The sequence below is a fragment of the Podarcis erhardii genome (genome assembly GCF_964252035.2).
Source record: "Podarcis erhardii genome assembly, chromosome: 13".
In the NCBI taxonomy this organism is placed as follows: Eukaryota; Metazoa; Chordata; class Lepidosauria; order Squamata; family Lacertidae; genus Podarcis; species Podarcis erhardii.
The window spans coordinates 586,880-609,272 of NC_138502.1; the positions used below are offsets into that span (position 1 = coordinate 586,880).

The following is a 22,393-nucleotide window of genomic DNA, read 5'->3' on the forward strand; positions in this document are numbered from 1 at the left end:
TCTGGCCTTTCAAGTTGCACCAGCACAGCTCCCCCAAGATCCTGTTTGCCAGGTCCAAAAAACCGCATGGAGTTATCTGCAAGGGACACCTAATTCGGTTCAAGTCACATCTTCCTTTTATTTCAAGCTCCTCCGTTCCCCCTGCCCACCCCAGAGTTAAATCCAGTGTGAGTGCTAGACCCAGCGAGTGTTTTCCAGTTTTCAGCAGTGCATGGCATCCCTTGCACCTCGCCCAGAAGCCGTGCAAATGAGCCGGTGCGCCTCAGTCTCCTTTCCTGGCATTGCTCCGCTGGTGGCTGGCATAAGCTCTGAGCCCGAACCAGCCCACGATGCTGGCAAGCAGAGTCAGCAGCAGCAGCATCACGCCAAAGGTGGAGAGGAAAGTGGGGGCCCTGGGCAGCCCGGCGCCCAGCTCACGGATCTCCCCTCGGATCATGTGCAGTTCGTCCAGGATGCTCATGAAGGTGCAGCAGTGGAACCACTGGTGGCTGTGGCCCCAGATGTCGAACTTCCCCGGGCTGAAGCGCTCAGGGATCTTGCTGACGTTGAAGATCCCGGAGGCCAGGAGCCAGAAGCAGTGGCGCAGGAAGAAGCGTCCCGTCCCGTGCCCACTGGCGCCGGCGGCACCGCCCCCGCCCCACCACAGCTTGCGGAAGACGGGGATGGAGACCACCCCAAAGGGCAGCAGGAAGACCAGCGTGCGGATGAGGTAGCGGTAGCGCGGCCACTGGTGGCGGGTGCTGCAGCAGGCCAGGGTGCAGAAGAGGGCAATCAGGCAAGCGCTGGGCACATAGAGGGCCTCAAACCACGTGCCCACCTGGCCCGCCAGGGCAGAGAGCCAGCCAGCACCCTCCCAGCTGGGCCAGGCACTCGCAGAGGAGATGTTGTTTCCGGTGCCCGGTGACGGTGGTGGTGGTGGAGATCCGCGTCCCCTGGGGTGGATGTAGTAGAAGTAGGCCAAGGAGGAGCCCACCGTGTAGGCGCTGATGGTGCCGTAGTCAATGTAGAAGCAGATCTCGCGAATGACCAGCGACATGGAGTTGAAGAGGTGCGCCATGCTGCTCGCCACCAGCAGGCCACAGACCCCCAGGAAGTAGCTCCAGAGCGGGTAGTAGAAGGGGTCCAGCGGGCCTTCGGGCACCACGGGGCCCTCGCCCCAGAACTGCTCCAGGAAGTGGAAGGCGAAGACAAAGACGGCCAGGAAGTGGGTCCAGAAGTTGCCCGTCTCGTTGGTGGGCCGGAAGGCCGAGACCAGGCACTGGGCAAAGGTGTAGCCCGGGCAGCGGTAGCCGCTCAGAATGAAGCTCTCCGTCATGCTGGGGGGCACTTCGCTCCAGCGCAGGAGCAGGCCCCCTCCCTTGCCAGAGGCAAAGGGCATCTGGGCCCCCCTGCCCATGGCTGCCCCTGCTGACCTTGTCCCTTGGCTGCGGCTATAGGGGGCAGGAGTGGGGAGTCAGCCCCAGCCCCCCGGTGCTCTGGCTTCTCTGGCCACGGAAGGAGACACTGCAGAAGGGGGTTCTCTCAGCTGAGCACCCAGCCCCACGCCTCCCGGGCTGTCACTCCAGACCCCCGTCCCCCCTCGGCGATGCTGGGTGCGGGGAGCAAGAGGAGAGAGAGAGCGCAGATTGCAAAGGCGGAGCTGCTGCCTTTGGCTGAGGAGGGGGGCGGCGGGGATACGGCTGCTTTAGCGGTTGCCATGGAGAGCCTGCCTCCGCTCCGCCATCTGCCCCAGTGGAGTGGGGGGGTGGGTGCTTGGGAGGGGGAGCCCACAGAAGGACTGCGGAGGGTGGGCTTAAAATCTGCGGAGACTGCAGAGATGCATTTGCAAGGGGCGCTTTGGCAGGCGTCCCCTCCGTCCTCTAGAGCGCAACGATGTCCTGCGTAAAAATACCTGCTAAAATCATCCGGGGGGGGGGGGCGTAGCGCAGGTGCGGCCTCTTCTTCCAAGCCTCCCTCTTCCACCGGGGTCAATCTGCAACCGGGAGCTGGCCTGCGGGCGCCGCCGCGTTTTGCTGCCGCTGCTGCCGGAGGCGCGCCGGACGCCGGAGCGCGGGAGCCGGCGACGCGGCCGGGTTGCTGGGCGTCGTGGGCTGGCGCGGGCGCCCTTGCCGGGATCCGCAGGAGGGCGCGCGGCCAAGGCGCTGCTTTTATCTCCGCCCCAGGCCCGGGTCCAAGCCCCGCCCCGGCCCGCATCCGCGCAGGCGAGGCGCAAGGCGGCAGGTGCCCCGCTCGCCCTCTCGGCTTGTCCTCCACCGAGGAAGAAAAGGCACGCACTGTCGTTGGAGCAAATGTGGGGGGGGGGGCGAGTCCAGGCCCCAAAGTGGCGGAGGAAAGGGCAGCTCTTTGGAGCGAGGTTCACGGATAATAATAGAGTGTGGTTTGTGGGTTCCAGCCCCATATTGGGTGAAGCTGCCCTGCATTGCAGGGTTGGGCTCCCTTCCGACTCTCTCATTCTAACCTGGATTTGAAACTTCTGCAAGGTCTACCGAAGGGGGAACTTTTAAAAAGAAATTACCAATATCCCTTTATAATATCCCCAGCAGGAACAACAGAGCCCCGAGCCAGCCTGGCCTCCTGCGCGCAAGGAGCTCAAGGCACGCATCTCTCCCTGGGTGTGACCTGGGGGGCGGGCGAGCGGCGGCCCCTGCCTTCTCTCAGCCCCACGTACCTGCCTCGCCGGGCTGTTGTGAGGGTTGCGTGGGGAGCCAGGAGAACCAGGCACGTCGCCACCCGGAGCTTGGGGGGAAAGGAGGGGTATCCGAGCCACAAGCAAGGTGGGCGGAAGTGGGGTCGGGTTAGGGCTGCAGCGTGGAGGCCCCAGAGAGCTCCGTGGGTCCCTGGGATGCGCGGGAAGGGTGAGAGCCTCCGCAGCCTCTGTGGGGCAAGCAGCAAAAAGAGGGCAGAACTTGCCGTGGGCGGGGAGGACCTCCCTACATCCTCCTCCTGAGCTGCATCTTCGGTGCAGACCAAGAGAAGGAGGCTGAGGGCAAGGCAGAGACTGTGCGCTCAGGGTGGAAGCGCCCCCAGGTCGCTCTTGGGAAGGCTCTCCCCACCTCTGTTCGCGGGTTCAGTGCCAGAGCTTCGGGCCCCCTCGCACCAGGGCACATGGGCGCTACTGCGGGGTCTTTCCCAGAGTCAACAAGCCGGCCCACGTCCTCGTGCCTCCGCTGGGAACCTCACGGCTACGCCTTTCTCAAATGCCTTTGCCACCCTCGGGCAACCGAGGAACCGCCATGGATAGCATGAGCCAAGGAAACGCGCAAGAAGAGCCCCAGCAGCTGGGTCAGGCCCATAGAATGGCAGTCAGGGTCATCTAGGGGAATCCTCCGGTTCTCATAGCGGCCGACCAGCTGCTTCCAGAGCTTGTGGGCTGCCCTGAAGTGCAAGGGTGACGGGCCCTGGCTTAGACGGGCATTTGAAAGGGCATCGCGGTGCCAATCCCACGAGGAGGCGAGGTCTATGTGGAACCAGGCGGAGGGCCTTCTCGGTGGCGGCGCCCTCCCACCAGATGTCAAAGAAATGAACAACTACCTGACTTTTAGAAGACATCTGAAGGCAGCCCTGTTTAGGGAAGCTTTTCATGTTTGATGAATTATTGTATTTTAATATTTTGCTGGAAGCCTCCCAGAGTGGCTGGGGAAACCCAGCCAAATGGTCGGGGTATAAATATTATTATTACTATCTCTACCCTGGCTAGACTTCTTTCTAGCGGTCACTGTGAGAACTGGATGCCGGACTAGATTCCCCCTCCGCTTCGATCCGCTCTAGCGACTGCAGAGCTCCCTTGATGTGGGGCCGCGGGGATAGCAGCCTGGCCTGCCCCACCGCGTCTCTCCTGCCCATCTCCTCCTGGCTATTTTTAGGCACATCTCCCACTGAGGACTTTGGGTCCCGGCGCAAGGAAGGGACGGCCCGACCCTGCAGATGGACTGGGCCACCTGCTCCTCCCAGGCCTGGCTCGGGGCCCGGCTCGGGGGTCGCTCGGGGACAGGCGCTGAGACGCGGGGGGGGGGGGGCGAGAGGGGAATGCCAGGCGCTTTCTCTGCGACGAAACCTCCCTTTCCCCCGCAGTCCCGCTTGCGGACACGAGGCGGCGCCCACGACCCACTTTGCAAATAGGCACCACCTGAGAAGACCTAAATTGGAAGGCAGGTGATGATGATGGACAGCTGGAAGCGGCAATGGAATGGGGCGGGGAGGAAGAGGAGGAGCCAGGACTCCTCATCAAGGTGGTGCGTGTGGCCCCAGTAGATTAGAACAGGTAGAATTAAAGGACCGTTGGAAGGGACCACGAGGGTCATCTAGTCCAACCCCCTGCCATGCAGGACCCTTTGGCCCAATGTGGGACTCAAACCCACAACCCTGAGAGTAGGGATCTCGTGCTTTCCCGACTGAGCTTTCCCAGAACAGGAATAGCATAGGGCTAGAGGTGTGGTCATAGTATTGGCCTGGGAGAGAGGTCAGGGTTCCGCACCCGCCTCAGCTTCTCCACAAAGCTCATTGGGTAGGACCTTGAAGGCCCGCCACACTGCCTCGCAGGGTCGTTGTGGAGACTAAATGAGGAGAGGGAGAAGGACCTTGAGATCTTGGGAGAAAAAAGTGGGAGGTCAGGGAGGTGACGGTGGTCGCTGGGTGGGTATTCATGCTTTGTGATGCAGCAGCAAAAAAAGCTAATGCTATTCTAGGCGGCATCAACAGAAGTGGCCGATGAAGAGAAGTTGCAGTCCCACTCTATTCTGCCACCATCAGACTATTCTTGGAGTCCTGTGTCCAGTTCTGGGCACCCCAGTTTAAGGAGGAGATTGGCAAGCCGGAAAGTGTGCGGAGGAAGGCGCCAGGATGATCAGGGCCTGGAAACCAAGCCTTGTGAGGAACGGTTGAGGGAACTGGGTGCGTTTAGCCTGGGAAAGCGGGGGAGATATGAGAGCCACCTTCAAATATCCCAAGATGGAGCAGGCTTGCTTTCGGCTGCTCCGGAGCACAGGACCCAAAGCCACGGCTTCACACGGCAGGAAGGGAGATTCCGACTAAACATCAGGAAGAAATTTAGAAGCCATTTGACAGTGGAAAGATGGCGGACTCGCCTTTCCTGGTGGCTTTGAAGCAGAGGCCGAATGGCCACTTGTCAGGGGTTCTGGCGCTGTGACTCCTGCACTGCAGGAAACCCTTGGGTCTCTTCCAACGCCAAAATCTCTAAATTCTTGCCTCATGCTTCCCCCATGGGAGGAGCAGCTGCTTTAGAAGGTGCTTTGGTCTATTCATCTCAGTATTGCCCACACCAGCTGGCAGCAGCAGCTCTCTGCGATGTTCCTTTTAGACAGGGAGTCTCTCTCCACCTGCTCTACCCACCGAGCTACGCCCTTTCCCCTCATTTCGCAGCGGCAACCCATAAGCGCTTGCAATTTGCAAGGCGCAGAGCAGGCCGGCTGGGAGCCAGGCAGCCTGCTGCCTCTGCAAAAGGCTTGGAGACAGGCCAAGAGGCTTTTGCAGCCAGGAGCAGACGTCTTGCACAGGCCTGGCCTGGGGTCCTGGCTCCAAACCCCGTCTCGAGGGTGCTCTCTCCCCCTTTGCCTGCGCCCCATCTCTGCCGCTGTCCTCCCCACCCCCAGCTCCCCTCCCAGGGGGACTTGGCCGCCCTCGCAACTCAAGTGATGTGGCAGAGCTTTGCGGTTTCCCCTTGGCCTGCTTTGCGCCCGCGTGGGTGGAAACTTAATCTGCTCTTTCCTCTGGAAAGCAGAAGTCGCCAGCAGCTGCTGTTTGCAAGGTGGTGGGGCTTCTCGTTTCCCCGTCTCTCCTTGCCCAAAGAGCAGCTTTTGCCCCCTCCAGAGATTGGAGTTTGGGGCTTCCATTGAGGGCTTTGCACCTTTGCATCTGTCTCACCTCACACAGGGCAGAGGACTGGACAAATTCACGGCGGAGGAGGCTAACAACGGCTTCTAGCCCAGATGGCTGAGCCCTGTTCCCGCAGTTAGAGGCAGAGGTGTTTCTGAATGCCAGTAGCGGGTAACAGCAGGAGTGGGGAGAGTGGCTCTTGTGTTCGAATCCTGGTTGCAGGCTTCCCACGATGGGCATCTGGTTGGCCCCTGTGAAAACAGGATGCTGGGCCCCCTTTGGGCAGCCTGGCTCTTCTGATTCCCTCATGCGTTTCCCCTGGAGCTATTACTTCACAGTGGTGAGCTCCCGTTGCTCGGTCCCTGCTCCTGCCCACCTAGCAGTTCGAAAGCATGTCAAAGTGCAAGTAGATAAATAGGTACCACTCCGGCGGGAAGGTAAACAGCGTTTTCGTGCGCTGCTCTGGTTCGCCAGAAGCGGCTTAGTCATGCTGGCCACATGACCCGGAAGCTGGACGCCGGCTCCCTCGGCCAATAAAGCGAGATCAGCGCCACAACCCCAGAGTCGGTCCCGACTGGACCTAGTGGTCAGGGGTCCCTTTACCTTTTTTTTAACAGGGTTGAGAGCGTGGCCATCCTCCCTACTCTGTCCGACCCCCCAACTAATAGCTGCATTCCTGCATTGCAGCGGGCTGGGCTGGATGACCCTTGGGACCCCAATTCCACAATCATACGATTTTATGAATTGTCCACCCCTTGCTAACACAAGCACGCCAAAGAGTCCACCCGCCACAGGAGCGGGCTCCCAAGTCGCTGTGCCACCACCTTGCCCCGCAGACCAAGGCTTATGAGTGCTCTGTATGTGACCCCCAAGCTCCTGGGTGGGGGGGTCAGGCATCAAGGGGTTCCCGGCACCAAAGAGAATGAAGGGTTCGCAAGGCCATTCCAAAACGGAGAAATACGGAAGCAGATATGTAAAAATACCTTTAAGAGAGACTTAAAGAGAGACCTCCCCAAACACAAGCGCAGGGCGGTGTGTGGGTACATTTCCCCTCCCCCTCCCCCGTTCATTGGCTATATGGAGGCGGGCACCGCTGGGCACCCCTGGGGTGGCTCTGTCCGTAAGGGAGACGCGGCAGCGCAGGCTCAGGTCCTGTTCCTGGCAGCTGGCGGGGCAGTGCAGGGGCGCTTGGCGAGGTTGGTGAGAATCTTGTGCTGCGGTTGGCGGAAGGGCACCACGAAGCTGTTGGGGGGGAGCTGCCCGCTCCCGTCCGCGCCGACTTTGCCCATGAAGACGTAGTTGGCACCTGCAAGGGGAAAAGGATTAGTGTTATGTGCTGAGTTGAATAGGATCCAAATTGCAGCAGTCTGATTGGTCCTAGAACAATAGGACCCAGAATGCAGCAGTCTGATTGGTCCTCAGGAGCCACCCAATCCAGCTCCAGGTGGAAAGGAATCCGAAACCTGATTGGCCTACAGGAGAATCCCAGAATTAGCCAATCACATTTATTGTGTAAATAATGTATATAAAGCAGACATTCTGGGAGGACTTCCATTCCTCCTCACCACTATGAGCTGAATAAAGAGCATGAAATCCACTCTCGACTCCGAGTATATTTCAAATACAGTGGACACTTGGGTTGAGAACATGATCCTTGCAGGAGGCACATTCACAACCCACAACAAGCAGCGCCGCGTCTGCGCATGTGTGGATTGCGATTTGGCTCTTCTGCGCATGCGCAAAGCACAATTTAGCGCTTCTGCGCATGTGCCGAAACCTGGAAGCAACCCATTCCAGTACTTCTGGTTTTTGGCGCGTCCGTAACCTGAAGCGTATGTAACCCAAGGTATGACTATAATACATGGAGCCCCTGGGAGAGGAGGCAGGGTGGGCCTCAGCTGACCAGCTGGGTGGGAGCCCCTTCGCGTAGGCCCAGAACTGATGGCAGAGGGACTTCTCTGCCGCGTGTCGAAGACGGAGCCCACTCGTTTCCTGCTGCCCCACAGGGCAAGACTCGAACCCGCACCTCCAAATTGCAAGGAAGGAGATTCCCACTGAACACAGGGTTAGAACGCCCTCTCAAGGTGGTGGTTTCTCCTTCCTCGGAGGCTTTTAAGCAGAGGTTGGGTGGGCATCTGCCAGGCCTTCTCCAGCAGTGATTCCTGCAGGCATGGCGGGGCTGGACTGGATGACCCTCGGGGTCCCATCCTACAATTGTACGATCTCAAGGACCTCTCCTGCCCCCCTGCTTTACTGCACAGTTTGTGTAAGGAAACAGCGGAAGGAGCTGGTGTGGGGGTGAAAGGACATGTGAGGGGCGAGTGCGGGGGGTCTCTCACCTTTCTTGAGGATGGGGCACTGCCGGCAGGGGGCCTCGAAGCGAAGAGTGGCTGCGCTGCCCTCGGCGGGGAGGCTCAGGGCTCCTGCCTTGTATGTATTTGCGAGGGCGACGGTGATGGTGACCTTGTTCCCTGCCCCTCGCACGGCCGTCTTCACTGTCCCAGAGATCACTGCAAAATCGGCGTTGGAGGGTGAGGGGCTGCCAGAACGGAGGAGGACCCCTCCCAGGGCAGCCGGGGGTTCCCAAACATTCTTGGAGGACCCCCACCCCCTGGGTTCCAAGATCTCGTTCCCATTGCCCCCTACCCAAAATGCTATAAAAGGCATTATTCAGAACAGCAGTTTGCAGCATCAGACACTTATCAGAACACTTGCAATTAATCACACATGCGTTCAAAACCCTGTTAAAACTAATTAACTCCGCAAAACGGATGACCAAAACTTGATAGTCATTGGCACCTCAAGCGCCCCCCTGCTGCCCACTTGCCACTTCGCACCTCCTATGTAATTCCACCGCCCCCCAGGGGGCAGGACCACTGATATAAGAGGCTATGGGGTCTCCAGAGACATTTGGGGCTCATTCTGATTGACAACTCACTCCCAGCCATTTTTCTTCTGCCCCTCCCCCCCAGAGCTGCCCAGTTTCATTTCCAGGAGCTGGCAGAACGAAGGTGTGCACATTTCCCCACTTTGCCCCCCCCCCGCACCTGTTCAAATGGGGGTTGGAATAGATGACCTTTGGGGGTCCCTTTTCATCATGATTCTACAATGCCCCCTCCCGCTTTCCTAAAGGGCTCACCAAAATCGCTGGCGCAGAAGTTGCTCTGGAGTGTTCCTGTCCGGCGGCACTTCTCTGGGCAGGTGATCTCACCTGGGGGGGGGGGAGAAATGGAGGGGAAGAGTAGAATTGAGGCAAACCCCCCAACTAGCACTCTGCACATGCTCAGGAACACGTCCTTAACGTTACCTGCAGCAGGGCAGTTTTGGAAACTTACCTTGCTTCCTGCTTGGCCATTCAGAATGCACATTATGCACTGAATAATATAAAGGATGTGGACAATTTTGTGGAAATACTTTATGGGTAAGTCTAAAGAGTTGGGACGTGGGTGGCACTGTGGGTTAAACCACAGAGCCTAGGACTTGCCGATCAGAAGGTCGGCGGTTCGAATCCCCACAACGGGGTGAGCTCCCGTTGCTCGGTCCCTGCTCCTGCCAACCTAGCAGTTCGAAAGCACGTCAAAGTGCAAGTAGATAAATAGGTACCACTCCGGCGGGAAGGGAAACGGCGTTTCCATGCGCTGCTCTGGTTCGCCAGAAGCGGCTTAGTCATGCTGGCCACATGACCCGGAAGCTGTACGCCGGCTCCCTCGGCCAGTAAAGTGAGATGAGCACCGCAACCCCAGAGTCGGCCACAACTGGACCTAATGGTCAGGGGTCCCTTGACCTTTACCTTTAAGTCTAAAGAACGGCAACTACCAAAACCTCAGATTGGACTCTGGCAAACTAAACTAGATTGATCTGTCCTGGAGGGGAAGAAAGGGGAATTTTGTTTTTGTATCCTTCTCCTTCTTTTTGTAATTGTTATATATTGGAAATCAATAAAACTATATTCATTTTACAAATACCACATCCCAGGAGAGAGGCCTGGTAGCCCCAGGGGAGCCTGGCCTGCTGCAGACTGTGTACAATGGGGATTTTTAGCTTGGAGAAAATGTGAACAAGAGGCGACACGATAGAAACTTCTAAAAATTATGCCTGGCAGGGAGAAAGTGTGGAGAGGAAAGGTTTTCTCCCTCTCTCATAGCACTGGAAATCACGGACATCCAATGCAACGGAATGCTGGGACATTCAGGACCGATAAAAGAAAGCTAAACTGCGGAACTCCCTGCCACAGTAGATAGGAATGGCGACCATCTTGGATGGCTTCCAAAGAACATAAGACAAATCCATGGAGTAGAAGGGGGTTCTCCCCCCCCAAAAAAATTTTTTTGCTTTCCCTGCAAATCCAAGAATGACATATTCCTACAGTAACTTGCCCAGTGCTGCATTCTTATTAAGTTTCACCTGAAGTACGCATAGCTTCCAACATTGATCCTAGTAAAAGAGGGACAGCTTATCCAAGGAAAATCGGAATATTCCGGGATCAAATCAGGAACCGGGACAGCTTCTGTGAATCTGGGGCTGTCCCTGGAAAATAGGGACACTGGGAGGGTTTGCAGCACACAAGCAATGCATTTATTCATGCATTATCGATTCAAGTCTCCTCCCTGCAGAGGTTCTGGTGTTGGGGCTGGAACAAAAGTTTCTTCCTCATTTATAAAGGAAAAGAATTGGAGTGAAGTCTCACCCAGAGTGCCGACCCCTGAGGTGCCTTCTGTGGCGAGGAAGGCGTTCCGGCGGAGCCACAGTCCATATATTATTTAACCGGTATTCAAAGGGGGGTTTCTACAGATTGTTTGCCAAGCTGGAGTTAGAGGGGATTGGCCTTGTGCTCCAATCCTGCTTGCGGGTTTCCCACTGGAGCGTCTGTGAGGACACTGGACTAGATGAGACACTTTGGGCATGATCCGGCAGCCAGGCTCTTCCAGTGTCCTTTTGGAGCCTCCAGAGGCAGTCTCCCTCGACCCCTAGGTCCTGAGAGTTATTTGGCCACCGTGGGCCAAAGGAACCTCTGGCCGGATCCAGCAAGGCTCTTCTGAGGTCCTGACACACACCGCAGTGATCCCGTCCACAGATGCCTCTTACCTGTGGCAGGTGGTGCCGTGGGCCGTGTGGGGCTGGGGCGGGGCCTGGCAGTCGGTCTGGGGCGCGGTGCCGGCTTGGGCTTGGGGGCCACTGGTTTCCTACCCGGCTGGGCTGGTTTGGAGCCCGGGAAGACGCGTCCCGTGGGCTGAGAGACGCCTTTGTCCACCGTCTCGCCGGGGCTCTTGAAGACGTAGGAAGCCGAGAAACCGTCGGCCGTCACGCTGAGATCCGAGACGAACTGGACCAGCAGTTCATTGCCATTCGAGGAGACGGTGCTAGATGACCGTGGGGAGTGGAAAGGGGATGAGAAGAGCAGAGAGGTCCCTCCCTGGCCCTAATCTAACGTCCCGAAAGCCACATTTAGGTTGCCAGCTGCGATGGCAAAAACCTCCTCTGTCTCTGAGATGCTTCTGGTTCCACGCAGAGGACCAGGCAGGCAGGTGCAGCTTGGTGGCCTCAAGGCAGGCAGGAGAGGATGATGTGTCAAGACATGGGGCTTGGATTTGGGAGGAACCAGGATTCCTTGAATTGTAGACTTGGAAGGGCCCCCGAGGGTCATCCAGCCCAACCCGCTGCAAGGCAGAAATATTCTGCTCCCCGCATACAGGGATCGAACCTGCGGCCTTGGCATCATCAGCCCCCCTGTGCTCTAAGTAACTGAGCTGCCCAGGTGGCAGAGCAGCTTTGAGGCTGGTTGTTTGGGGGGAAGCCAGTTCAGAAGGGATCTGCCCCCCAGGCATGAGCACAGAGATGGTGGCTTTAAAAGAGGAGGAGGCAAATTATCGGAAGAGGAGGAGAGGGCGAGGGATGGCTTGAAGCGGCAGGCTCTTCTGATGTTCTTACGAATACGATGAAATAGACAAAGAAATTAAATTGAGGAGTCGTAGAAGGAGGGCCTGTGAGGCCAGGGGCAGTTCAGGGAGATTATTTGCCAAAGCGGGCAAAAGGGAATGCTTGGTCTTAGAGGACGTGGGAATGACCAAGGGAAGGGAGAGAGCCAGTGGGAGGCCCTTTTATGTCGGTGTAAACCAGGGGTTGGCACCCTGGATGCGGCCCCCCAGGCTCATAAATCCGGCCCACGGACCCTGCTGCCCGCTCGGTCAGTCCCCACATGCTGCGGACCCCTCTCCATGCAGGGACTAGACTTCCATCATGACGGGTGTGTCGTGGAGCTTCAGCCAGAGTTTGGCGCACCTGCTGGCCCCACACCTGGTGCCCAGGTTGGCGCTGCTGCTGGTGGCATGCTCGGCAGCTGCGCTGGAGCAGCTGGAGGGTGAGCTGCAGCCGCCTGCCTGGTGCTCTGCATGCGCAGCCTGCCCACCGACCTGGCCTCAGACAATGGGCTGCAGCGTGTGGTTCAGCTGTGGGACCAGCTTGCAGGGTATTCATATTTTTCAAAATATAGTCCGGCCCCCCACAAGGTCTGAGGGACAGTGGAGCAGCCCCCTGATGAAAAAGTTTGCTGACCTCTGGTGTAAACTCTCCAGGAACGACGGGGAAGGGTCACCGAGGGCAGAGGGTCCAGAGTGCAAAAATCCCCCCATGGGGCAGACTCCTCTGCAGGGTTGTTATACTGAGCCCCAGGGGACGAGGGACATGCATTTGTCATTGAAATGCTCAGGGGATCTTGAGATGAAGCGTGAAACAGACTCCCCTTCCTTGGAGGTGTTTGAGCAGAGGCTGGCGTGTTGCGGATGCTTCAGCTGGGATTCCTGCAGGGCAGGGGGTTGGGCTGGATGACCCCAAGGGGTCCCTCCCTACCCTACAATCCTATATTTCAAGGAAGCATCCCAAAGAGGAGACACACTGAAGCAACGGGGGACTGCAACCACCCTTAAGCTGGCTTCCGACATGCTCCAGTCGCGACAGAAAGGGAAACCTGTGTGCTGCAAAGCCTCACCTGGGCGATTCGTCCCCGCAGAACTTGCCAATGCGCCTGGAGTCGTCTCGGTCTCCGCCGTTGAAAACGGCCACGTAGTCGTAGCGACAGTAGGTGTCGGGCTCCACGTCAAACTTCCCGAAGGTCAAGACAATCACCTGAGCCAGAGGGGAGAAGGAATCAGTTCCCGTTGCGCCGGTGGGCCTGACCTGACTCATAAGCTTTGCGAGCAGAGAACGGAGGTGGTTGCTGGGTGCCACCCCACCCACCGCCCTGGGAAGAGAGGCCCCGCCAGAGGAAGCTGGCAAGAATCACAGAACTGCCGAGCTGAAAGGGTCCCCCCAAGGTCATCCAGCCCAACCCCGTGCAATGTGGCTAAGGGGACAAGCGAGCAGCCTTACCTTGTCCTTTGGGGCAATGATGTGCCAAGAGCAGCTGATGCCGGGCGGGTAGTCGCTCTCAGGCCAGTTGGGGGTCTTGAGGGTGCCCTGGGGCTTCTCCAGCTTCCCCCCACAGAACTGGTGCTCTGCAAAGAGAGAAAGAGGGGCAGGGCCGCCAAGGGAATCAACGGAATGGGCAAGGCAAAGGATGCTCAGAAACTCCTTGTGGCCCTCGTCTCTCGAGGTGGCACAAAGGAAAAGCTTTGGGTCACCCGCTGCAAGCGTGCACAGAGACCCCACGGGGCCCCTTGCCACTCCCCGCCACATGCAGAGCCTCTGGGAGCCGTGGGCACAAGGTGGGCCCACACCCAGCCTTTTGAACCCACAGAGGAAGGGGGCTCAAGTGTGCCAATCAGTCGCTGCCTTGAGGGATTGTGCCCGCATGCCCATGTGCAAGCAGGCAGAACCCCCGCAGGCCCTCAGGCCGGCCATTCCTGCGCAAACCTCTACCCACGTGCCGCATGCCAGCCAATATTCTACACCGCCCCCCATAAGAGCCCCCTAACTAAGCCCAATTCAGAAGCCAGGCCTGTTCTGCAGCCAGCGAGGACTTTGAAGGGGCCAGGGATCAAAGACTCAACGGGATGGATGGGGGGTTTCAGGAAAGGAAGAGGGGGAGATGTTTTTATTTTACTGCGGGGGGGTGCAATCAAAGCTGGTCCGGCGTCTTATGGTCTGAATGCTTGTTTGCTCTGCAAACAGTCCAGGGGGGCGGAGAGAGAGGCCCCCAAAGGGAGCAGAACCGCAGGACGAAAACAGCAATTTGGGAGACCGCACTAATGACTGGTTGCAGAAGGACCAGGAATGGGAGGAAGAGACTGGCATCGCCCGGGCCAGCAGGCAGAGAAAGGCGGGGAGGGAATGAGAATTTTATTCGGAGGGACGTCCGTCTCTTCCATCCCATACTTCCAGCCCCTCCTGAAGACCCTGGATGGGGTCTCCCCCTTGAGCAAAGGACCCCACAACCCTCCTGACTATGGGCTTCCAAAAGCAGAAAGAGCACTCCCTGCCCACCACCCAAAAAGCCAAGCCAAGCCCAGGTCTTGCCCTCCTTGGAAGGGCCGGACGGGGTCTCTGCAGCTGCCACTGCGGGAAAAAACCGGGGGTCTCATACTCACCGTCCCAATAGTCCCACGGCTCCCAGAACCCCCAGGAGTCTATATGATGGGCACCCCCTTTTCCTCGTCCCTTTGGGCGCCCTGGAAAAAGGTCCTGTGCATTGGGATGGGCCGGGTGGGGAAGGAAAAGGGGTGCGAGAGACTTGCCACCCCCTCTTTCCTTGTGCCACCCCAGGGTGCAGAGCGCCAGCTTCCCCATTATGCTCCCAGATGAGCAGCTGGTTCGGCCTAAAACTCTCCCTGCCAGCCAGATCCCTTTTACTCGAGGTCAGAGGTCAAATGCTTGCCGTGATCCCAGGAGATTCCACAGCAGTCCTCTCACCCTTCAAACATTCCAGCTGGCAAACGCTCCTATCCCAAAACACTGCCCCCTGCAAAGTATTTGTCAGCCTAACAGTTGTTAAATTAGTTTTTGAGATCCAGTCCTCCTAGGATCCCATTGCTGGCTGCTTCTTGGGGGTTTCTGTGCAACGTTAATTTCAAAAGTCATCTGTGGTCCCAAAATAAGGAGTTAGCAATTAATGAGTCATAGTTGGAAGGGTCATCCAGTCCGACCCCCTGCAATGCAGGAATCTCGATTAAAAAATCTCTGGCAGGTGGCCACCCAACCTCTGCTTAAAAGCCCCAAATGAATCACAGAATTGTAGAGTCGGAAAGGACCTCAAGGGTCATCCAGTCCGACCCACTGCAATGCAGGAATCTCAGCTAGATCATATATTGATCTATGGGCTACTTTTAAAATGAGGCTGCATTTTAAATTGCATTTCAACCTGTATTTAAAATTGGTGTTTTTTGTTTTTCCTATTATGATTTTACTGTAATTTTATCGGTGTTAGCCGCTCTGGCTGGGGAGGGCGGGGTATAAATAAAAATTATTATTATTATTATTATTATTATTATTATTATTATTATTATTATTATTATATAGGACAGGTGGCCCCCCAACCTCTGCTTAAAAACTCCCAAGGAAGGAGATTTCCCCACCTTCAGAGGGAGTTTGTTCCACTGACAAATGGCTCTTGCCATTAGAAGGTTCTTCTTGATGTTGAGTCGGAATCTCCCTTCTTGCTACTTGAAGCCATGGGTTCGAGTCCTACCCTCCGGAGCAGCACAAAGCAAGCTTGCTGCATCTTCCAATGGGCAGACCTTCAGATTTCTTCCGGCCTCTCCTTCTCCAGGCTAAACATCCCTCAACTCCCTCAACTCATCATCATCATGATCTCAGCGCGACTCACAATCTCAGGATTTGGTTTCCCTGACTATTAAATATACAAACTTAGTTTTGACGGGGAAACAAGATTGGCACCCAAACCTCCCGCCCCCGAATCCTCCTTGTTCTCAGCAGGGTGGCCCAAAGGATCCTGGGTAATTTGCCAGAGGAATTGTGGGTAAGTCAGAAGGATTCGGCCAACCTGGCAACCCGCCAGAAGTTTGGAACTATAACTCCCGCCAGCCCCAATGCCACCGGCCGCTGCAAGGGGGGGTCCCTTACCGTCGACGTGGGGGAGCCCCCCGCTGAACCACACCAGGAAGCCCCTCCCTCCGGTGCCCTCGTCGGACACCATCCGCAGCATCATCCGGTTGCTGGTGCTGAGGACCGCTCCCGGCCGGAAAGTGCCGCAGAAGCGGCCCAGGCGCTGCCCCTCGACGGCCGAGTGCCCGTTGTAGACCTCCAGGTAGTCGTAGCGACAGACGGGGTCCGGCTCCATGTCAAAGACCCGGAAGGAGAGCATCACCACCTGCCCTTCTGGGACCTGGGAATGGGGGGCAAAGGGGCTGTCAGATGCCAGGGGGTGGGCAGACTGGCAGAGGGAGAATCAGGGGGCACCCACACTTGGGGAAAATAAAATCTGAAACAGCTGCAGGCAAAAGGAGGATGTTGCCCTTGCGTGGCCTTAATTCAGCGCCACGCTTGCGCAATAGGAGCAGGGTTCGAATCCTGCCCCCCTGCTGGCCAGGAAACGCACTGGGAGACATTGGACAACCTAGCCATTGCCAATGGTCAGCAACTGGTGGGAGCTGGAGTGGGGGTACCTAGCTGCGTGCCCCCCCACCCCCTGCCCAGGACCCCCACCCCCAGGGAGAGTCACCGTGATGGTCCAGACACAGGTCTTGCTGGGAGGGTAGTGGCTGGGGAAGCCCTCGCTGGCGATGTAGCCGTTGTCGCCAGTGTGGTCGCCCCCGCAGACGAAGATGGGTCTGGAAGGGAGAGGGAGAAGCGTGAGAGAGGGGAAGACAGGGCATGCCCCACAGAACCGAGGAGTTGGCTGGGATCCCCAAAGGTCATCCAGCCCAACCCGCTGCCATGCAGGAAGAATCCCCGACTCCGACTCTGCTTTGAAACCTCCAGCGAAGGAGAGCCTACCCTCTTCTGAGGGAATCCGTTCCACTAGGGGTCTGGAAGTTGAAGACCCCCTGGCGTAAAGAAGGTGACTTATTCCTTCATCCATCCAGCTCAGGCTGGCAGCAGCGGCTCTCCAGGATTTCAGACAGGCCCTACGCGGAGGCGCCCTTCTGCATGCCAAGCAGACGTCCTGCCCCCTTTCCTAGACAGCCCGGGGCTAAGAAGGGGCGGACGGCGGGGCTGTGGGCGCCCCCTCCTCCCAGCCTCTCTGCCCCTGACCCAGAGCCGCCATCCCCCCCCCCTCGCCCCCTTTCCCAGTAGCTCTCTTGACACCCGGTCCAAGAATTCCGGGAATCCGCTTGGCTCATCCCGGCTCCTGGCAGCCGGACCAGCCGCGTCTCGCCTAAACCCTTCCAGATGTGGCGCGGACGGACCCAAAACGTCGGGGGGGGGGCGCGCAGCAGCAGCAGTCCCCCCCCCGCAAGCACCCCCAGGATGTGGAAGAGGGAAGGGGGCCTCTATGGCAAAGAGTCACCCCCCCAGCCCCGATCTTGGGGGTATGTCTTGGGATGGGGGGCTGGAGGATGAGACGGGTCGGGGGGGGGCGCGCAGGTACCTGGTGTTGTTCCCGGCGGGGGGGTCCTGGGCCCGGGCCAGCGGCAGGAGGGCGAGCAGTAGGGACGGCAGGAGGGAGAAGTGGGGCGCCATCCTCGTCGCTTTCGGGGCGCTTCCCTGAGCTGGACGGGGCGGGCGGCGAGACGGGGACGGAGTGGCGTCCCAGCAGCGCCGCCTCCTACTTATGGGGAGCCGGTGGGGGGAGCCAGGCGGCGGGGAGGGGCCGAGGGGGCGGGCGGAGAGCCACGGCCAAGCCCAGGAGCATGTGCAGAGCGCGCTGCGCTCCGGGGATGGGTAAAAGATTCCCGGGGGTCCCTTTTGGGAAGCCCCCCCCCCCAAGCAGATCCCGAAGGGGCGCCCTTCCCTCCAGCCTGGGGGTCCCAGCAGCGATCTCCTGCCTCCGAGCGGGGAAGACGACACGCGTCAGGGCGGGGAAGGCTCCGTGCCCCCCTGAACTCCCAGGGGCCACGCGGGGTCTCTTTTGGGAAGCCCCCCCCCAAAGCAGATCCCCAAGGGGCGCCCTTCCCTCCCGTCTGGGGGGTCCCAGCAATCTCCTGCCTCCCAGCGGGGAAGGCAACACGACACGCGTCGTGAGAAGGGCGCCCCCGAGATCGCGCGGCAGCTTCGGACCCCCGTCGGCGGCGGGACCGCGACCCCCAGCTGCTGCCAGCCCCAGGAGGGAAGGGGAGCCCGGGGGGCTGGCGCGCCTCTCCTCCAGCAGCGAAGCCCGCGTGGCGCCAGCGGGACCCCGAAGGATGCTGCGAGGGGCGTTTCTTTGGGAGTCGGAAAGAGACAGTGGAGGCCTAGTGGTTAGAGTCCGTCGCAGCAGGACCTTGAGCGCCCTGGGTGGGGGTTGGGGGGTGGAACTCGTGGTATAATTGCAAAAGGAGAGAGACATACAAGATGCCCGCTCACACGTGCATTCGCGACTAATTCATCTTCCATTTTTAAAATATAAGATTGTTATATAATCTTCCTTCGCCAAGATATCTTTTTTAAAAAAATTCTATCATTCGTCAATTAAAACAGCAGATAATATAAGAATATTATCTAGCTCGGAGTTAAATTCATTTTGGAACAAGAAGAGTAGAATACTGGGATCTTAGAACAGGAGCGTTGAATGAGGGACCCCAGGGGTCATCCAGTCCAACCCCCCGCGATGCAGGGATCGCCGCTACAGAATCCCGGGCAGGTGGTTTAAATTTTCTGCTTAAAAACACCCAATGAGGAGAGTTTAAGTGCAAAAGGATGATTTACTATTATTATTATTACATTATTAATAATGATCAAATAATGATTATGGAGTCTTAATATCATTAATAATAATAATAATTACTATCATTAATTACGCCCCATTGAGGCGCCCGAAGACTCTTTCAGGTGGGCGACCCCCGTCTGAGGGAACCTCCACCCGCGGGATGTGTGTGGCGTCATAGGAAGCTCCCGCCAATCAGGGCCTGGTGGGCGTGGCTTAGTTGCCACGACAGGAAGGCGGCGGCGGCGGCGATCAATGGAGACGCCGGCGGGGGGTTTCCCTGAGGCTTCTGACCAATAGAAAAGCGGGAAGGCGAGCCGCGCCCACTAGAGGGCTGGAATAGGAAGCAGTTGGACCAATCGGGAGAGGGGAGGGCGGGGCCGGAGTGCGGACGGACAGCAGGAGGAGGAGGAGGAGGAGGAGGCAGCAGCTGGTGAGAGAGGGGCGGCTGCCGGGGGGGGGGTGGAGGGAGTCACGTGGAGGGCCCCCCCAAAAGAAATGGGGGGCGGGCTTGGTCAGTGCCCCCTCTGCCCCTCCGCAGCAGCCAGCCAGGGGCGGGGAAAGCTCCTGTCTGGGATTCCCCTCGGGGCAGAGACCGCGGAAGCCCCGGGGGGGGCGCGGGGGGGGGAATCGGGACGGTCCCGGAACTGGGGGGGGGGTTGCAGCACCGCCACCACCTTCTCTCTCTCTCTCTCCTGGCCTCGTAAGAGCCCGGCTGGATCAGGCCCACGGGGGCCCATCCTGTCCAGAATCCTGTCCTCACAGTGGCCAACCAGATGCCCCAATGGGGACCCCGCAAGCAGGATCCGAGCACAAGAGCAACTCTTCCCTCCTGCAACTGGAGTTCAGAAGCATTGCTCCCGGTCCTGAATGACTCCCTGGTCCTGAATGGGGCAGCTGTGGCCCTGAAGGACCAGGTGCGCAGCCTGGGAGTCATTCTGGACTCACTGCTGTCCACGGAGGCGCAGGTCAGTTCTGTGTCCAGGGCGGCTGTCTACCAGCTCCATCTGGTATGCAGGATGAGACCCTACCTGCCCGCGGACTGTCTGGCCAGAGTGGTGCATGCTCTAGTTATCTCCCGCTTGGACTACTGCAATGTGCTCTACCTGGGGCTACCTTGGAAGGTGACCCGGAAACTGCAACTAATCCAGAATGTAGCAGCCAGACTGGTGACTGGGAAACCACATAACACTGGTCTTGAAAGACCTACATTGGCTCCCAGGACATTTCCAAGCACAATTCAAAGTGTTGGTGCTGACCTTGAAAGCCCTAAACGGCCTCGGTCCAGTATATCTGAAGGAGCGTCTCCACCTGCCTGAGGTCCAGCTCTGAGGGCTTTCTGGCGGTTCCCTCATTGCAAGAAGTGAGGTTACAGGGAACCAGGCAGAGGGCCTTCTCGGTGGTGGCGCCCGCCCTGTGGAACGCCCTCCCTTCAGATGTGAAGGAAATAAGCAGCTATCTTCTCTTTAAAAGACACCCGAAGGCAGCCCTGTTCAGGGAAGTTTTTAATATTTAATGCTGTACTGTTTTTAACATGTGATTGGGAGCCGCCCAGAGTGGCTGGGGAGACTCAGCCAGATGGGCGGGGTATAAATAATAAATTTGATGATGATGATGATGAAGACAGCTGAAGGCAGACCTATTTAGGGAAGTTTTTAATGCCTGATGCTGTATTTTGTTTTTAATATTTGATTGGGAGCCCTAAATAATAATTATAACAAAATAAAAAAATTCCTTCCAGTAGCACCTTAAAGACCAACTAAGTTAGTTCTAGTTCTAGGTATGAGCTTTCGTGTGCATGCACACTTCTTCAGATACACAGTGTGTATCTGAAGAAGTGTGCATGCACACGAAAGCTCATACCTAGAACTAACTTAGGTGGTCTTTAAGGTGCTACTGGAAGGAATTTTTTTATTTTGTTTTGACTATGGCAGACCAACACGGCTACCTACCTGTAACTGGAATAATAATAATAATAATAATAATAATAATAATAATAATTATTATTATTATTATTATTTGCAGACCCTGTAGAGCCCCCCACCCCTTTGGGGCGGGACTGCTGCAGCTGCTCCTCAGGGTGGGGGCATCCCTCTGTGGGGAGGGGGACGCAGGAGCCAAGAGGGGGGGTATCGGGGAATTAAGAAGCGGGGTGATCGGAGCAAGGGAGAATTAAGGGACCCCAACGCCACCATCCAGGGTGGGTGGGTTCTCATGCCACCTGGCGATGTCCACCGTTCAAGGTGCAAGGGTGTTCCACAGTTGCGCTGCAATCTCCTTCCCTTTGGGCATCCGGGTGCCCACTCAGAGGATGGCAGACTGGGCAGGAACCGCCCCCCCTTTTGATGCCCCCCTTACTCTTACATCCTAGGACTCTTCCCCCAGCGCTGGGGGTCCCTCTGGGCCTAGAACCTTTGCTCCTCTGTGCATACGCAGAGTGCATTTCCCACCCTGCTGGCCCTGGGCAATGACGAACTCTCCCGTAAGGGGGAGAGGACTTCAGGCTTAGAGGACAGCTGAGGACGGATTGATGCCCACAGACCCCTCCTTCTACCCCTTGCCCAGGAGCACCTGCTGGCGGACAGCAAGCAACGACCCTGCGCCCGGGAAGCAGCCAGCCTGGCCCGGCGAGGAGAGGGCAGCAGCGGGCAGTGGTTCGACATGGGGCACCCCTTTCTCCACGAGGCCTGGGTGAGTTGTGGGTGAGCACGGGGAGGGAGCAGAATAGGGTCCAAGAGGCTAGTCCCTGCTGTGGCAGGACTGCCCCATGCCCACCTGAAGCTGCCCCACACATATCAAGGCGGCTCACTGGGAGTCTATAGTTTGCCAGCCTCATTGAGACATGCAGCCTGCGTAACATTCTGCTATATACGCAGGCACCCGTATTAAATAAGAAATGTGAAACGCTGTTGATTGGGTATTTCGGTGCCAGAGGTTGGAGGGGCTTGAGGTGACCTGAAAGATGGTCCCGCTTCAGAAGCACCAGAGAGGCAGGTCAAAGGTTATCCATAGAATCCTAGAGTTGGAAGAGACCCCAAGGGCCATCGAGTCCAACCCCCTGCCAAGCAGGAAACACCACCAGAGCACTCCTGACATATGGTTGTCAAGCCTCTGCTTAAAGACCTACAAAGAAGGAGACTCCACCACACTCCTGGGCAGCAAATTCCACTGTCGAACAGCTCTTACTGTCAGGAAGTTCTTCCTAATGCTTAGGTGGAATCTTCTTTCTTGTAGTTTGGAACCATTGCTCCGTGTCCGCTTCTCTGGAGCAGCAGAAAACAACCTTTCTCCCTCCTCTATGTGACATCCTTTTATATATTTGAACATGGCTATCATATCACCCCTTAACCTCCTCTTCTCCAGGCTAAACATGCCCAGCTCCCTTAGCCGTTCCTCATAAGGCATCGTTTCCAGGCCTTTGACCATTTTGGTTGCCCTCCTCTGGACACGTTCCAGTTTGTCAGTGTCCTTCTTGAACTGTGGTGCCCAGAACTGGACACAGTACTCCAGGTGAGGTCTGACCAGAGCAGAATACAGTGGCACTATTACTTCCCTTGATCTAGATGCTATACTTCCGTGGGAAAGGGCTGCAGCATTTGCTCTGCAAGGCAGAAGGTCCTGGTTTAGGCCGCCAGGTAGGGCTTACATGAAACCCTGAAGGCTAGCCAGAGGGCAGACCGGCGGTGGGGACACTTCTGGCCCCCCAGACGTTGCAGGACTCCAGTTTTCAACATGCCTGGCCGTAGGGGTGGCAGATGGGAGCCCATGAGGAGGGGGTAGGAATCTGTATTTATTTACTGCATTCCATGCCTCGCCTTTTTCTCC

At 57.5% G+C, this 22,393-nt stretch overlaps 2 protein-coding genes and 1 long non-coding RNA gene across 4 annotated transcripts in view; 1 reads left to right on the forward strand and 2 right to left on the reverse strand.

The window, feature by feature from the left end:
* Positions 1–93: 93 nt before the first annotated feature.
* LOC309326864 (membrane progesterone receptor epsilon-like) lies at positions 94–2,012 on the reverse strand. The gene has a single exon (XM_081835875.1). The coding sequence runs from the start codon at positions 1,394–1,396 to the stop codon at positions 263–265; it is 1,134 nt and encodes a 377-aa protein (XP_081692001.1). The 5' UTR covers positions 1,397–2,012; the 3' UTR covers positions 94–262.
* A 4,778-nt stretch (positions 2,013–6,790) lies between these two features.
* PCOLCE (procollagen C-endopeptidase enhancer) lies at positions 6,791–17,491 on the reverse strand. Of its 2 annotated transcripts, XM_081835731.1 has the most exons (9): positions 17,315–17,491; positions 16,445–16,553; positions 15,847–16,108; positions 13,198–13,322; positions 12,818–12,954; positions 10,918–11,192; positions 8,972–9,043; positions 8,172–8,342; positions 6,791–7,138 (listed from the first exon to the last, which is right to left on the reverse strand). In XM_081835731.1, exons 1-9 carry the CDS (start codon positions 17,404–17,406, stop codon positions 6,978–6,980), a joined length of 1,404 nt encoding a protein of 467 aa, XP_081691857.1. In that variant the 5' UTR covers positions 17,407–17,491; the 3' UTR covers positions 6,791–6,977. The 2 variants fall into 2 exon arrangements, with proteins under 2 accessions (XP_081691857.1, XP_081691858.1); XM_081835732.1 differs by lacking the exons at positions 15,847–16,108; positions 16,445–16,553; positions 17,315–17,491 and adding an exon at positions 14,355–14,568.
* Positions 17,101–22,393, forward strand: part of LOC309326828 — a 6,758-nt gene continuing 1,465 nt past the window's right edge. Inside the window, exons 1-3 of the long non-coding RNA XR_014150360.1 lie at positions 17,101–17,132; positions 18,975–19,001; positions 21,134–21,259. This is a non-coding gene — a long non-coding RNA (uncharacterized lncRNA). The remainder of the gene's footprint in view (positions 17,133–18,974; positions 19,002–21,133; positions 21,260–22,393) is intronic.